The following is a 17,180-nucleotide window of genomic DNA, read 5'->3' on the forward strand; positions in this document are numbered from 1 at the left end:
AATATGAATCGGTACATTCTATTGGTCAGAACCAACCAAAGATAGAACCAGTTTTCAATGGAGATAATGAGTACCCACTATCAGTGTGTGAAAGCTATAGGACCTCATGGTGGGGGGATATTGGAATGGAAAAGTCTGTGTCCTAGAGAGGTTTCCACCTGGGCAGCTGTGATGGACTCCATGCTAGACTCCTGCTGTTCTGTCTTGTACTATTCAAATCCATGTCTACCTAAAGCCAAAGAAGCATTTTAAAAAATGTATATCTGACTATGCCATCCTCTTACGTAAAATTGCCCATGGCTTTCCATTTAAATTAGAATTAAACCCAAACTCCTTGCCATGGCCTACATAGACCTGAATAGTTAAAGCCACACGAACTTTCTGAGACTCATCTTAACCTTTTCTCGTCTTCCCTCTCAACTGCCTAGCCACGCTGACTTCAAATGTTTGGCTCCTAGAATTTGCCAAGTTCTCTCTCATAGCATTTGGGCCCTGCTGCTCCCTCTGCCTGGCTTTCTCCCCTCACTTCCCTTCCCATAACAACGCTATTCATTCCTCCTTGTTTCTAATTAACTGCCATGTTTTCAGAGATGCATCACCTGGTCCTCAAATATAAAGCAATACATCTCTCATCATTCCACTTCATAGAACTATGTTCTTTTCTCTCACAGAACATTTAAAATCATATATTCTCTTTTTTATTGTAACAAGAGTTAACATGAGATCTACCTCCTTCATAATTGTTTATGAATACAGTATCGTATCGTTAACTATACAATATAGTATTGCACAGTGTTATACAGCAGATCACTAGAACTTGACCATCTTGCAAAACTGAAACTATACCAATTTGTTGAATAACATCTCCCCATTTTCTCCTCCCATATATTCATTTTTGATTATTTGTTTTTGTCTGTCTCTTGACTAGACTGTATGCTCTGTAGGGGAGGAAAACCTTTCCCTTCTTCCTTTCTAGTTTGTTTGTCTGGTCTAATAATTAAGTTGACATAAGACCAAAAAAAGGAAAAACTAATTTAATTTCATATGTATGGAAGCTCATAAAAGTCTGAGACTCCAAGAAGTGACCAAAGCAGGCAGCTTCTATATCTTTTAGACAAAGAAACAATAGATTTCTAAAGAATTGACAAAACAAAGGAGTTTGGGCTTGGGGCAGCTAATTAGTGAAGAAGTAATAAGTTTGTTTATACAGCCTTCTCTGCCCTGAATTCTCTGTCTCTGGTGATAAGGATGTCTCTCTACCTCCCGGTACAGAGAGGGTACTTTTCACATGGAAGATGTATTTCCTATTTTCAGGGTACAAAGCAGGATCAGAGTTCCTGCACCGGCTGTTTCTTAAGTAACTTTAATTCAAAGCAATCAGTATGCCAAGGTGGCATATTTTGGAGTGGCATATTTTGCTTCCCTTTAGCTCTGTGAATGCAGGGACCATTTTAGTTTTGATCATCACTGTATCCACATTCCTGGAGCACAGTATTCCATAGTCTTCCATGAATGAGAGATAAGAGGAAGAAAGGGAGGGAGGAGGGAAAAAGGGAGGGAGGGAGGAAGGAAGAAAGGGCTCTTTTGAGTTTAAATATTTTTTTTCTTTTTCCCTCCATAGACCAGAGTCTCAGTAAAAAAAAAAAAATTACATGTATATTATATATAGTACCTATAGCTGAGATGAGGGACTTTCAATAAATTTCGCTGAAAGCCTCTCTAAATGAGATGGAATGCACCTGGACTTTCAGGAGACTTAGGGAGCCTGCAGAGCCCCAGCCTTGCTGAGTCTGCAGATTCTCATACAATAGTCATCAGATATAGCTTGGTAAGTGGGTCAGGAGTCGGGGATGTCCTCCGTATCCCTGAGATACCTCTAAGCAGAGGCCCTTGGAGTTATGTTCACATAAAGCTCCTTAAGATAGTGGGAGAAATAGTGAAAGGAGGCCATGGAGTTGGGAATTCAGGGCAGTGAGATCCCTGGTGTAATAAAATGTGCAGGGGACTTGAAAACAGGCAGTCTTGGGGTTTCACCCCAGATCATCAACCAAACTAGCACTTGTCCTTGAGTATAATAGAGAGACTGCATTATTCTCATTTAATAGATGAAGAAGTGATGCTTGAAGAGATAATTAACTTGCCCAAGGCATCAAAACTGGCAACTGGGAGAGCTGGGATTTGAGCCCTGGTTTGCCTGACTCTAAGGGTTGCTAAATAAGATTACTTAAAAATTTAAAAAACTGTATGCATACAACAGCATGTGTCAACAAACTTAAAGATACAGACTGAAAGATGTCTGCTCTCTCCCTACTGTGTTAAGGTCACATGGGTATTAAATGGCAGAGCTGAAATTCAAAACCAGTGTCATCTTATGCAAGAGATTGTTCTTTTAACATTCATTCATTCATTCATTCATTTAACAAATTATCATTGATGACCTAACACATGCCAGGCAGCAGAGAACAAAACTGACAGGATTTCTGGCCTCGTGGTAACTATAATTTAACAGGGAAGACAAATGTCAAATAACACTCTTGCAAAGTGGTTGTTATCATCCCTGTTACAAAAGTATGGAAACTCTTAACCCTTACACTGTACTGTCTTGTTGGAGGAGGTCACAGAGAGGACGTGACTGCCAGTTGACCTGGGAGCTGGACCTGGGTTCCTTACCCCCTCCCGGGTCTTCGAAATGTACATTCCATCCATTGTTCCTGGAACCATGTCAAGAATGCAGCCTTGAGAGAGCAATGTGTTGTTGAGACCATCTGGACGGTGCATGTGACTGAACCCCGTTAAGGCCTCCATACAGAATTTCAAGATTCTGGCAGACAGGTGCAAAGATCTACCTGTCTTGCAGCATCCAAGACAAGCCTTGCATGTAAATTGCTTTCATCTTATTAGCACTGCCACCTGCCAATCTGGAGGGGTCTGTCTCTTTCTTTGGTCTCTCCTTGCCCTCCGCCCACAGGGCTTACTTTTGGAATTTCAACCCAAAGAAGTTAGAAGGACTTCATTAGATGTAAATTGCCTAGTATATTGCAGGCAGCACATTTTCTGTGTTCCCAATTATCTCTATGTAAAGCTGAGATTAACAATTGCAACCTCACAGGTGGTTGTGATAATTAAATAAGAAAATACGTTTTGTGCCTAACTCATAGTAGATACCCAGAAAATGTTGTAGAAATAGTCACTCTATGCTGCCATCACCTTCACCAGTTCAAAACCAGTTCAAAATGTAATAGTACAAATAATGTGCTGCAGAAAGGAAAACGACCTTGTACTCGCTAGCAGAGAATAAAGCTTACACTTTTCATTAGTAAAATACATTCTAATGTACCAGGTTAGAAGTTCAGCTTGAATAAATATACAGCGGATACTGCAAGGCATTTTTTTGTTTTTTTTTGTTTTTTGTTTGTTTGTTTTGTTTTTTTTAAACTAAAGCAGGGTTCCAGAGAGAAAATATTCCAGACAGGAAGAGCCAATGGAACCCAGACAGAGGGTCCTGAAAAATACACCAGTATTAAGATTTGGAAGGAAAAAAGATCCAGAGGAATGTCACCTATTGCTATGTGCTAAGGATGAAAGATGACAGGAGTAACAAAGGAAGAAGGAAACACGAATAGGTGAAATGATTAAGGAGGCAAAGAGGTACAGAGATTTGGGCACAAGCAAATGAATGATGGGGATGAATTAAAGATGAGCGAACTTGAAAAAGAAAATGCAACAGGATGAATGAGGAAAGAGTCTTTCAAGGAGTTTTGCGAGGGTTTTGACTAGATGGTGTAAGAAGGATTTGAAATGACTGCGTAAATCATGGAACAAGAAGGGGTTGATTTAGAGGACCAGGGACAGGGAATGTGGGAGGTAATGAAAGGTATGAGCTGGAGAAAAAAGATAATAAATTTGAGAACTGTTAAGGGAAAAGAGTCAGAGAAGTCCTGGGTTGAAGCAGAAATCAGCTAAACAGATGCAAGTAGAAATGAAGAAAGACAACGGTGATTAAAATATCCTTTCATTTTTCATGAAGGAGAAGTTAGAGACAATGGTAAAAGTTTGCTCTAAATGAGATATAGTGGAAATGTTCTGGAAAGGGAGATGAGAAATGGAGGGAGGAAAGCAAAGAGACAGAAAGGTCACAGAAGGACCAAATAAATAGACATTTGGGGTTGGAAACAAGCTAGTGTTACTGAGGACCTACTATGTGCCAGAGAGTGCTCAGTGCTTCCACTTATACCTGCTGGCTCATCCAACTTTCCCATCACCCAACTTACAGGAAAGATAATTAAGGCTCAGAGAAGTAGTGAATCACTAAAATTAGCCAACTAGTAAGTGATCGAGCAATGAATTTGAGCTTACGTCAAAGAGAGGTCTGAGTCAAAGAAACAGCAGTAATAGAAATATTTACAGTGATCTAATTTGGAGACATCAACAGTAAAAGGAAAAGCTTCAAGATTGACCTTCATCTTGTAATTGCTCCTGTACCAACGGATGGAGTTGGGCTCTGCATGGTTTAAGATGCTGAGGTTGGCAGACCTAAAACGAGAGAGTGTCTGGGGGGGGAGGTGGCTGAAGGGAAGAAAAGGAAACAATATGCTGGGTGATAAATGGATTCAACGTGCTGCAGGGAGCGAGGCAGGATTAAAAGAACCAGGTGAATTACAGAGAGGGCCATGATTGAAGCAAGAGAAAACAAACGGTGGACATGTGTGGGTATAAAGAGGACTGATGGAGGACTGAGCTTAGATAGAGATGGAGCAAGAGATAACAGGCTCTTCTCCTGAAGTGGAGTTTGTGTTCTAGACATCATTTTGAAGCTTAAAGAAGAAAGACTGTTAAAAAAAATCACTTGAATCGTGGAAATCTGGGAAGGGAGAAAAGAAGGAAGGAGGGAAAGAAGGAAAGGAGGAAGGAATAAAAAGAGGGAAGGAGGGACAGACAGAAGGAGGATATTGTACTCATTGTGGAAAACCAAAAGGATGGGTCTCTTTTCTTCACTATGGCTAGCGCCTAGTACAATATCTGTCTTAGACTTAAAAGTCAAGAAAGGCGTGATTATTCATTAACAAAATACCGATTTTGTGTCTCTACCCTATGTCAGACACAGAGCTAGCTTGTACGAACAGGGTGGTGAGCAGGACATACATGGCCTTTGATCTCTTTGAGTTCCCAGTCTAGAGGGGAAGACGCATCAAGGAAATACACTAATAAATGGACAATTATTAAAATATGTAATGAGTGCAATTAAAATATATATGAGGAGATATGAAAGGAAATAACAGGGAAGTCAGAGAGGAGCTAGCTTAAACTGGGGGTTTAGTCATCTTAGAGAAAGTGCTTTATGCACTAAGACGTACATGTAAATGAAAGGTAGCAAGGTGAAGTCTGGAGGGAGATCCCTCCAGGCAGAAGGAAGAGCCTTTGGGGAGACACTGGGGACACAAGAGCTTGAAACATTCCAGGAACAAAAAAGAGGTGTATCTGGCCAGAACAGAGTGATGGTGCTGAAGATCTTGTCAAACGGGGCTGGAGAGGAAAACAGGGAGTGAGATACCAGAAGATGTTTGGATTTACTTATAATGTTAATAGAACCCATTATGGGCCAGGCATTTTCACATATGTGATCTCATTAAATTCCCATAATGATCCTGAGAAATGGCTATTACTTTCCTCCTTTCACAAATAAGAAAATGAGGTCTAATAGGGGCATTATTGAGTGATTTGACCCAATAGGTAAATAGCAGAGATGATATCTCAGCCAAGCCTGTCTCTCCCCAATCCTTGCTTCTCCAAATCCACTAGGCTGTCTCAGTCATGTGGTCTGAATAGATGGAATTTTTAAAAAACAGAATAGAGTCAGGTGGGGGAAGAAGGAAAGGAGAAAAACGTTACAAAACTACCTAGAAAGGCAAATGTGAAATATTCAAGATGAAGCAAGAGGAAGCATTTGCTGGGGAGCGGGGGAGCTGGAAGGGGTTAGAAAGAATGAAAAGGAATTTCAGATCAGTGGAGTCAGAGATGGGGGGGTATGTGGGGACCCTCTAGGAGAATAAATTCGTCAATCATGAACTGTAACTAATTAAATCAATAATGAACTGTGACTTAGGAGGAGAGGGGAAGGGTGAGAAGAGTGGTACCACTGGCCACAAGACAGGGTATCAGAGTGTGAATAGGGAAGTCCTAGCATCCTGAGGGTAGGTGGGAAGGGTTGGGGCAGAAAGGTGGCGTGCTGTGGCAGAGGGAGCAAGGACTTAGGGGTCAGGCAGATGTGTGTTCCAGCACTTGGTAACTGCATGATCAAAGTCAAGTTTCTTAGCTTCCCTGAGCCTCAAACTCCACATCTATCAAATGGGGATAACAAGCCTCCCTCCAGATGTTGCCGGAATTAGACATCAAAACAGCAGTTGTAATTTATTGAGCACCTATTGTGTTAAGCACTTTGCATAATGGTTTCTGAAGCCTCACTACCACCAGGAGGCAGGAATTGTTATCATCATTCATTGATGTTCTGCATAAAGTTTTGAAGCTGCAGAGTATGTGTTCAGAAATATGAGTTCTTTTCCTGTGGTTGTTCCCGATTCGACACTGTCTACTAGATAGAGTAGGTCCTCCTTCAAAATGCACAGCAAATTCCTTGCCTGCCTTTTTTTGTCTTGTCTTCAATCTCTCCTCTCCCTCTCAATGAACTTCCTTCATTTCCCTTCATGAGCTTTGCCCTCGCTGCCTTCCATTTGTTTCCACTTTCTGTTCTTGGTCAGGTGTGTTAGTTACAAGCAACAGAGACCAATTCTGATAATTTAAGCAGTAACAGAATTCAGTGGTGATATTACTCAGAATATCCAGGAGGGCACGGAATCTGGGCTGAAAGTCTGTGACGCCGAGAGCGCCGCTCCAAATCACATCACAGAACTGGCTGATGGAGCTATTGTTGTAGCTGCAGCCCGGCACCAGGAAGGCATTTCACACTTTTGACACCAATGACACTGGGCTCTGAGCAGCAGTGTTAGAACCATTTCTACTAATGATGAAATCTGGATGTAATTGCCCCACCTGTTACCACTTTGGTCCCCAAGTGGATTCTGCCTAATTCCAGCTTCCTTCCCAGAAGCTGGGGTGGGTGAATCTGATTGGTGAATTCTGAGTCATGTGCTCAAGTCCTAGATGCAGTGGAGGCTGAAAGTATCTGGAAATTTTAGCCTCTTCATGGGAGGTGGGCTGTGGCTTAGAGAGTAAAGCCCCCTTTAAGGGATTCATTCAGATGCTGAGCAGTTGCCAGGAATGCCAAATGGCAGATTTAACCCCATGCTACTAGTCCTACAATGCCACCTCCTCTGGGAAGCTTTCTTTGATTTCTCCAAGCATATGTTTCAGAGCACCTCATAAAAGAAACACGTCTGTCTGTCTGTCTGCCTGCCTGCCTGCCTGGTATCTGAGATATTTCTGTGTTCTCTCATCCCCACACCTCCCTCCCCATTGTTATAAACTCTCCAAGGGCAGGAGCTGTGTTTATGCATCTCTGCATCCCCTTATAGTGCCTGGTAGGAGCCCTAGACATTCGGTGGTGAATGAATGAATGAAAGTGTTGGTCTCATTCGACAGGCCTTTGTATCAGGGGTCCATGAAGGACTTGCACAGACTCTGCCTTACATAAGGGAGCCCTTTTTTCCTGGTGTGCACTTCTATAAATGGACTATGTCAGCATATTTGAAGAAAGGGGCATAGAAAATCAGAAAGCCCCATTGCAGAGGATAGTGGCGGATTGTAAGGGTACAAAGGAGAGACTGAGGGAGCCAGGGCGACATATTTTGGAGGAGTGAATGAACTGGAGCAGGCATCGGAGAGGCAGGAGACAATTTAGAATCAGAGGACTTGAAAAGCCAGATTTCCACACCCCCGCCCCCTCCTTGGGTTCACAGATTAGTAAACTGAGACAGGAGAAGCATACCTTACAAACCTCAGAGCTGAAAAAGACCCAAATGCACTCATGCAGATGTGCCTTTCACAACATCTTTGATAGGTGGGCTTTTACAAGGTCACTGAGGACAGTGTGTTTCAGTGGAAACAGCCAAGGCTTTGGAGCTTGGAGTTCAGATCTTAGCTCTTGTGCTCATTAGCTGAGTGACCCTGGGAAGTCCCTTTACCTCCCTGACCTCCTGACCTCAGTTTCCTCATCTGGAAAATGGGAATCATAATACCCATCTCATTGGAGTATGCTTATGTATAAAAGTTAACATAGGTACATGTCTAGCACTTGGAGAGTGCTTAATAAACAGTATAATTAAGTCCAAGTTCACAAAACAGGTTTTGATTTTTCCTTCTTTTAAGTCCTCTTCCTTTATCCAAAGTCATGAAAAAGTAAATAAAATGTGCTGGGAGAGGGAAAAAGGCCTTTCCTATGAAGGGTTAAATACGGAAAGGAGATAAGAGGCAGAAGAGGGAAGAGCTAAGATGAGAGAAGTTAATGCACGGAGGAGACCACAGCAAAGGTGCAGATGGGCAAGAAATACCGGGAGATGGGAAATGGCTCACAAATAATAGGTAGGAAGCATTTATAAGATTAAAGTCAAGACAAGGTTAAGAATGAAATGAGTGGAGAGATGAAAGAGAGAACAGAGAGAGGAAAGATGAAGATAAGGAGGGGAGTAGAGAAGGCGGGCCACTCAAGGTCCAGATTCCTGCAGAGGTGATGGCTCGCTGGGGGATACCGGCTATGTGGGTCAGAGAGAACCTGCCCAGGGCCAAAAGGCTGCCCTGTGTCCGAGGACCTAGGTTTAGAGCTCAGCTTGAATCCAGGAGAAAAACCACCGGGCTTGGGGGTGGGGTGGGGCGGGGTTGAAGAGTCGGTGAACAGACCTCTCCTCCGGAAGTGGGGGCAGAGGATGTGGGAGCCCGTGGGAGCCAGAAGCAGACAGAGTAGTAGGTCTCTACCTCGCACCCTTTTCAGGAATTTTACACGCAGAGCAGCCAAGTAGTGCTGTCCAGGTTGGGAACAGGATCCAGAAAAAAGCGCTGGCTTGCAGGGCGCCAGCTGGGGGCCAGAGCATCCTCCTGGAGTCAGTGCAGGAGGGTGGGGGCCTTAGAGGGTGGAGTTCGACAACCCTTTGTCCATTAGCTGTTGGTGCAACCTCGGAGGCCTGGGTACATGGGAGAGGTGGGAGAAGGAATGCCTGAGTTGTGGCCAAGTGGGTGGGCAGGGGTCTCTAAGGTCACGAGGAATTATTTCAGGGACTAGGAAAGGGTACAGGACTTGTTATTGGGCTTGAGGGGAGACAAAGTTGTCTTGACCATCCTCAGGCGCCCCTACCCCCCAGAAGGCGAGGTCTGGTGCAAGGCTGGGCTAAGGCGCGCCCCCAGGTGCAGCCTCTGGGTTGGGCCAGGGGTGGGGCAAAGCTGGGCGAGCTGGGTTGAGCCCAGGGGAATAAGGGGAAGCACCTGGAGTCCCTAAGCCTTAGGAATTTGCAGAGGAGTGCTGTGGCTAAAGAATATTGTGAGGGCGGATTGGGGGATCCTGGGAAAGGAGAGGGGGCGACTGGGATTCGCACGAGGCTGGGCGGAGCCTCCGAGAAGCTCGGGGTCTGAGTGGGGAGCCAGAGAAGGGGCGGGCGGCGGGGCCCGGGGAGGCGGCGCGGGGGGGGGGGCGGGCCAGGGCCGATTGGGAGGCGGAGCCCGGAGCCGGGGGCTGCTAGCGAGCGGCTCCTACGGCTCCTTAGCTCCGGCGTCCTGGTTCGCTTCGGCGTCCGCCGCCGCCGCTGTCTCTTCCTCCTCCTTCGCCACCGCCGCTCGCAGCACCGCAGCCCCTCCCGCCATGGCCGCCGCCGGCGCTCGGCGCAGCCCCGGCCCCAGCTCGGTGCTCCGGGGGCAGCTGAGGCTCGGCTTCCATCCGGTGCCGCCGCCGCTGCTGCTGTTCCTGCTCCTGCTGCCGCCGCCGCCGCTTCTGGCCGGCGCCACCGCCGCCGCCTCGCGGGAGCCCGACAGCCCATGCCGGCTCAAGACAGTCACGGTGTCCACGCTGCCTGCCCTGCGGGAGAGCGACATCGGCTGGAGCGGCACCCGCGCCGGGGCCGGGAGTGGGACCGGGGCAGGAGCCGCCGCCGCCGCCGCGTCCTCGGGCTCCGCTGGCTCCGCGGGCACCGCCGCCGAGTCGCGCCTCCTGCTCTTTGTGCGTAACGAGCTGCCGGGGCGCATCGCGGTGCAGGACGACCTGGACAACACAGAGCTGCCCTTCTTCACTCTGGGTAAGGCTGGGCGCCGGCACACGCGGGGTCCCAGGGAACCGGGAGCCCCCAAGTGAAGCCAGACGGGTGGGGGCGCCCTGGGGATTCCCGCCCCGGGCTGCCCCGAACGGGGTTGAGTGAGGGCAGCTGAGGGGCCCGGAGGGCGTACAGGTGGTTGGAATGAGTCCGGGGCAGTATCTGGGCGAGCGCGTGGCGGGAGACCGGGGGCGTGCCAACCTTCCCGCGGTGGGGACCTGTCCGTCCGTCTCTCAGTGCAGACGTTGAGCTCTGCCGCGATCCGTCGCTGACGCCGAAACCCCAACTGCCTGAGTGTGCTTGAGCTGGGGGCCGTGGTAGTTCCCCGCTCGGGAGCCAGGTCTGGGTCCAGCCGCCCACTGCTCCTGGGGCACACGGCCACTGGCCGCCCGCGGTCACCGCCCCCTCGCTCTCGCCTCGGAGTCGTCGGCTCTGCTCTTCCGGTTCGATTTTCTCGAGAATCGGAGCGGAGTCGCTCCATGTAGAATCTCTCAGTCCGCATAAATTCGGCCTCCCGATGGGTTAGGTGACCTTGGCCAAGTCGCTTCCCCTCTCTGGGCCTCAGTTTTAGCCATCTGTGAAATGGGGCTGGGGAGGATTGAGTGATTTCCGAGCACTGGCGTTCGGAACCCAAGGGCTCCCTCCACTTTCAGATTCTCCCTCCATCCCCGTGGTCGCATTCGCCTTCCTACCCCCCTCCCGGCGGAGAGCAGGTTTGACCTCGCAGCTCACTCACTGGGCTAATAATAATAACTTAAAGGCATGAAAAAGGAAGGGGAGAGGAAAAGGATGAGGGTGGGGGCTCAAACGTAAAAGTTAATCAGAAAGTTCGCCCGCAGCTTGCTGCCTGCTGGTTCCCAGCGCGAATCCCGGAGGAGTCGGCCCTTCCAGGTAGCTGTGGGAGGCGCAGCTGATTTCCCACTCGGGTAATTGATCGCTTAATTAGCTCGGAGAGCGTTTACAAAAATGTTGTTCCCCCTTAGCTCTCCCGCGCTCGCCCGTCTCTCTCCCCCCTCCCCTCTTGGGGGAGCGGGGTGCGATTGGTTGTCGGAGTCTGGCCAACAGCAGCTCCAGCAAGGCGCCGGCGGCTCGTCCCAGAGTCCAGACCTCGGGATCCGGCTCAGGTCCGGCACCGCGGGGGTGATGGGCCTTCGATGTCCGCGCCTTCGGGGCCCCGGCTTGAACCTCTGAGGTTAACTCCTTGCTCGCCCGAGAAGCCCCAAAGAGTAATCAATGGACTAGACTCCTCTCTCCTGGGAGCCATAATATTTTTGATGTATTTTTGTGACGCCCCCCTCCCGCCCGCCCGCCCCTTCCCTTTCGTGCTGGCCGCCTTCGGAGATTTGAGCGAGTGCCAGGCCCTTTCCTGGTCTGAGCATGTGCCTCGGGTTTCTGGCCCCTGGGCTCTCCCCAGCTGGCTGTAACTTGAGCGTGCTGAGCTTTGTGGGATGCTAGGCGGGAGAGCGCCTTGCAGGTTCCCAGGGGACTTTCCGCGGCGGCACGTCTGGCGTGCCACACACACGTTCAAGCATACACACGCGTGCGGGGGCACACACATACACACACACACACCAAGAGCCATTCCCACGTGCACTTGTGAGCTGCCCATTTCCAAGTAAGGGGATGGGGGTGAAGATGGGGTTCCTTAGGGCAAAGAGCTAACCTTGGGCTCATGGCCAACTCCTGTGACTCCGCCGCAGGGAAGAGTCCTTCCAGAGAAACGGAGGGTGTCCGTCACCACTTCCAATCCCAACCTTCTCCCTCCACCCTCGAGATCTCTCTGCTCCGGATGTCCGGAGAGGGAGGGAGTGGGGATGCTTCTAAATGGCTGTTCAAATGAAGGAGAAGGGGTGGGGTGGGGGACATCCTTGGGTATGGCATGACTTGGAAGCGAGGACCCCAGAGCGTGCCAGTTTCCCTAGGATGTGGAGGACCTGGTCCAGCCAGCTACAGGAGTCGCTCCAGAATTCCTGGAGCTGGCAATCTCTGTGTTTTTAAACTTTGGCTTTCAAGAGGAAATGGGTACCTGGGAGCCCAGGGCAGGCTGAGTGAGGACCTGAGTGAGGAGCTGGAAGTGTCAAATCCCCCAGGCCTGTGCTTCAGCATCGGAGTCTCCTGGTGCTCTCCACTTGGAGGCTTCTGCCTTCTCTGACGCAGGCGGCTGAGCCTCTGCGGCTGGGGACTGCCTGCTGTGGAGTGGCAGGTGCAGCCCTCCTTGGAAGCCCTGAGCCCTTTGGGGAATCAGGTTCCTCCTCCTCCTTCCCCGGCGCCCTGGACTGGCAGCCCAAGGCACTCCTACCAGGGATTTGGCTAGCGAGGTAGTCGCCAGATGGCCGAGTATAGCAGGATCTGTGTAGGGAGACGTGGGCTTTTTATTTGTGTTGTTCTTCCACTGTTTGTGTGTAAACACAGAGTGCACAGTGAGCTCTGGGAGGGCCAGGCTGGCTGAAAATGAGGGCGGGGGGGTGCTATGAGTCATTTATGACCGTATCTCCCCCAGGGTCCTCAAGGAGCCCCATCCCATCATCCCATCTTCAGACCTTCTAAACCTCCTTCCCTAGTGTTTGTCTCTGGCGAGTTGGGTGAGTCTTTCACTACTAGGTCACCAGTTCAAGGGATTTGGAGATGGCATGCGCCACAGATGCACATGCAAAGATGGTAAATGCTGAATCCTGCCAATAGCAGGGTGTGTGGAGCCACCACTAGGGGGTGATAGTGTCTACCAAAGCCCTCAGGCTATGCTTTGGGTTGTGGGTCTAGAGTTGGTGGTGGTAAAATGTCCCTGGTGTTAAGGGGCGGTGAACAAACAAATAAAAGGTAGAGTTCCCATTCTACTCCAAGTCCAGTTGGGAAAGCTCACAATTATTTTGCACACACTGTCTACCGTCCCTATTCACCAAAGTCACCGACATACCTGGCCTTCCCTCCCTCCATTCTGCCTGCCTCTCTTGTTTGAATTATTGGCTCTATCATTGGTAGTGCCCAGACTTAAAAGACTTTTCTTCAGGTCTTTTCCTCTTCATGTTTCTAATCTTCCCTTCATGTTCCAGCCTGCTTTATGTAGGTGGAAGTTTCCCTCAGAGGTGAAATACCCCCCAAGTTTCTGTGTCTGGGCCTCTTCTTTAGAATCTAAGTCAGTGGTCCTGATAAAGTGAATTTCCTTGAAATTGATCAAGGAATAGCAAATAGTTGTGGAATCCTTACTGTGGTGCTCAGAGCTTTCCTCTTGCCTTTTATTATTTACTCACATAAAATATATGAAGTGGGCACTGTTGTAATTTATTCCCATTTTACAGGTAAGGAAACATTCTTCAGAGAGGTCAGGTGCCTAGTCTAAGGTCTCACTTTGAGTAAATGCAGACCTGGGACTGGAATCTCAGCCCATCAGACACCTACATTCTTGGTAATTGCTAAACAGCCACCTTGAGCCAAATATGGACTGAGGGGCTGGTTACATTTATGTAGGGCATGGTGCAGGGTCCTGGAGAGGAAACACAACAATCATCAGCACGGCAAGAACCTTTCTCAGGGGAACTTTAGCTACATTGGTGCTGAAGTATGAGAGTGCGAGAGTGAGGCATGAATTAAATGACCTCCGATGACCCTGCCAACTCAAAGTTCCATGACTCATGGGATGTCAAAGGGCATTCTATGTAGTGGTGCCAGGGAGTGATGAATATGACACATTCTGTAACATCAGGGAGGGAGATATCTCTTTAGACTTAGAGAAAGCTGGGGACGTTTCCTGGACAGGAAAAAAACCCAAAAAAACAAAAACTGAGTGAGGTCATGGAGGATGGGCTGGAGGAGAAGTTGAATGCTCCAGTACAGCTGGGGGACTTGATGTTGCTTAGGACCTGGAGCTCTCAGCCGTGGCCCGCTCTGACCTTGAACACGTCATTTCCCCCGGATCTTCAGTTCTTTGTGCTATAATATGAGTGGGTAGCTGAGCCCTAAAATAATCCTTCGGTGCAGAGATTCTATGAACTTGAAGTGTCCTGACCCACTCTGTAACACTGACTAGCTGCTCTTTCTTCTCACTGGCTCCTTTCCTTTGCTGGTGACATGGGGGTGTTGGGGAGGACTGACGGAAAAGAAAGAATTTGAACGGGAGCAACTGTCCATGCAGGGCTTCTGAGGTGAACCCACACATCACCCAGTGCTCATCTGCCCCCAGGCAGCTCCAGAGTCTGCTTGTGGATTTAGCTTTCATGCCCACCGCTAGGGAAATGGCATCCTTCTTCCTGTGCTTGATAGTGGCCAGGCTGGACTGTTTACCATGAGCCTTGATTCAGCAAAAGGGGGAAAGGAGATAAAACTGAGTAACCACTCATTGTCAACATCCATTACTAATTTACCTCGTCATATAAATCACACAGGTGAGGAATGTGCTCTCTATTTGGGGGAGGGTGTGTGGAGAAAGAAAAACCATCCAGTAGTATGTTTTTAAATGCATCTGCATGAGCAGATCTGGCAGTGTCCTCAGGATCTGTCCTGAAAGGATGCTGTTTGCAGGAAGCTGATTGGCTTGGGTGGAAGACAAAGATGCTCTGAAATGCCCACTTGGCCAGGTCTGCAAAGATTCCTTAAAATACAGGCAAAAATGGACACCAAAAGAGAGAAGCCCCCAGAAGGAGTGAGGGACCAGGCACAAGGTCAGAAAGGTTGCTAGAAGCAGGGAGTTTAGCCTAAGGACAGTCCACAAGGGCTGGAGAAGCTTTCTTCGAACGTCAACAGGGAGTGAGGCACGTGCTTTTTTTTCCTGTCTGGCTCTAAAGAATGTCCTAAAGGTGCAAATACTAAGGGGATGGAGCACAACATGACAGGAGGATGTGTCCCTGGGAGCTGCCCAACAACCAAGCCTTCTCACCTCTAATGATGACAGGGTCCACATGGGAGGAAGTCTTCAAGCAGGGACCACACAGCTATTTGGCAGGCATTTGGAGAAAGGACCAGAGGCATTGAGGCTATCTGCCCCTTTTGGTTTCTGCCTTGATTCTGAAGGTTGATGACAGTTATTAAGTGGGAGAAAAAAAAAAAACAGATACAAATAGTATAAGCTGGGTTTTCTGTAGGGATTTCTGACCACAGAATATTCATTAAAATCAATCCCAGTGTTTTTTCCAGAATGGGTAAGAGGGAGAGATTCCGGGGTGGGTGAGAGGGCGAATTTGATGTCTTCAGACAAAGCTTAAAAAATGTTATTTCCTCATTTGGGCTCCAGGTTCCTTATCACTAAAGCATTTCAGTAGCATTCAGACTCCAAGGTCCCGTCCTGCTCTGATGGTCCAGGTTTCTGAGATATTGTAAACAAGGTGGGGGGGGGCGGCGGTTCAGTGGTCTCTGATCTGAGTTTTTCCCCCTTTTCACTCACTTCCCTTACTCCATCCCCACCCCTTTGCCAGTTCAGATCTGATGAACTCTATTTAATAATTAGGGCAGAGACAGATATATCATCTGCTCTCAGAAAGTACAATTAGCCCTCCGTAGCCGTGGGTTCTACATCCCCAGATTCAATCAACCGTGGGCCGACTGCCATTTTATATAAGGGACTGGCACATCTTTGGATCTTGGAAAGGGGTGGGGTCCTGGAATCAATCTCCTGCAGATACCAAGGGACTATTATACTATGTTACCGAGAGGGTGATGGGGCAGGGTGAGAGGAGGATTCGTTTTAGCTGTTAGAGAGGCCCAGGTTGGGTCAAGGCCATCCAGATTTGCTGTTTCTGGGGGTCAGGAACACTAGCCATCAAGATAGCCCAGCTCTGCGAGCTTTTGTGACCCAGAGCTTGATCCTTATCCTGAATGGGGCCCTCAGGCTGCAAGATAATTCAATAATACTAATTTACAGCAGGTCCAACAGTAGGTTTGCCTAGGCCCCCGGCAGGCAAAGCTGCCTGCTTCTTACCTCCTTGCTTGGCTGTAAACTAGGTGTTGGCTACCATAGGATGGTGTGGACACGTGTGCTGGGGGGAGAGAAGGACGGAGAGTGACAGTGACTTCTTCGGGTAAAGCCATGAAAGCTGTGACCATGACCATCAACTCTGATGGCCTTATAGCATCACAGACTCTCAGAGCACATTGAATCTACCCCCTTCACTTAAATGGTAACACTGGGTCCCAGACAAGGGAGGTAATCTACCTAAGGACCAGCTGTTCACACTTAAACCCAGTGCTCTTGAATTCCCCTCCACGCTTCTTTTCATCACACTGACTACCAACACGTGGCTCTGGGTTAAATATGTCTCAGGTGTGCAACTTGGTTGACCATCATAAGGTGCACCAAGTCTCTCCTCCTCTCCCTGCAAAACAAACAAACAAAGAAACAAAAATCTAAGGAGAAAGATATCCCTGGGGAAGTTGAATTTGTTCTCCTGCCCAGGGTATCCAGCTGGTTGGCTCCAGTCTCTGCTGAGAGCCTGAGCCAATGGGTTTTGTGCTGGGGAGGAGGGAGCCTCATTGCTTTTCACTCTAGCTGCCTTGAGGGTGAGCAGAAGCCTGCTCTTTTCCAGAAAAAGAAAGAGTCAGATTTAACCTTGAGGTGCAGCAGCATTACGGGGATGCTTTCTTTGCAGGGCTGATACTTCCCCAAGTTCTCATACTGACCAGCTAGTGGCAACAGAAGATTAACTATAGCGAGAGAGAGCTGGCTTTTCTTTCCTCCCAGCAGAGCTTGCAGCCTCTTGGCCCCTGAGAAGGCAGGCAGCGGTGCTTGGCAGGACTCGCTCTGCTTTCCTCTCACTGGCTCTTCAATGCCGTCTGCAGTTCTTCAGGACAGCAGCCCCCAGGAAGACTTTTCTTTGATTTGGAAGGGGGTGGGGTGGTGACTACCCAATGTAAGCTTCAGGACTGGAAGATTTCTAGCTTCCTTACTGGCATACTGGAGCGTGCAGGCAGCCCCTCTGTGAGTCGAAAATTGACAAGGATGTTGTA

The 17,180-nt window shown here is 48.6% G+C and overlaps 1 protein-coding gene across 3 annotated transcripts in view; it reads left to right on the forward strand.

Annotated features, from left to right (window-relative positions):
* Positions 1-9,787: 9,787 nt before the first annotated feature.
* Positions 9,788-17,180, forward strand: part of ASTN2 (astrotactin 2) — a gene marked incomplete at its 5' end in the record, with an annotated part of 924,983 nt that continues 917,590 nt past the window's right edge. For 2 of the 3 annotated variants that reach the window (XM_082619564.1, XM_082619565.1), the window contains one exon: positions 9,803-10,232. In XM_082619564.1, the coding sequence (XP_082475690.1) occupies positions 9,803-10,232 (430 nt within the window). Of the gene's footprint in view, positions 10,233-17,180 lie in introns of all 3 variants that reach the window. The other variant, XM_082619566.1, reaches the window with a different exon arrangement.

This window comes from Mesoplodon mirus, assembly GCF_964341445.2.
Source record: "Mesoplodon mirus genome assembly, chromosome: 1".
Classification (NCBI taxonomy): domain Eukaryota; kingdom Metazoa; phylum Chordata; class Mammalia; order Artiodactyla; family Ziphiidae; genus Mesoplodon; species Mesoplodon mirus.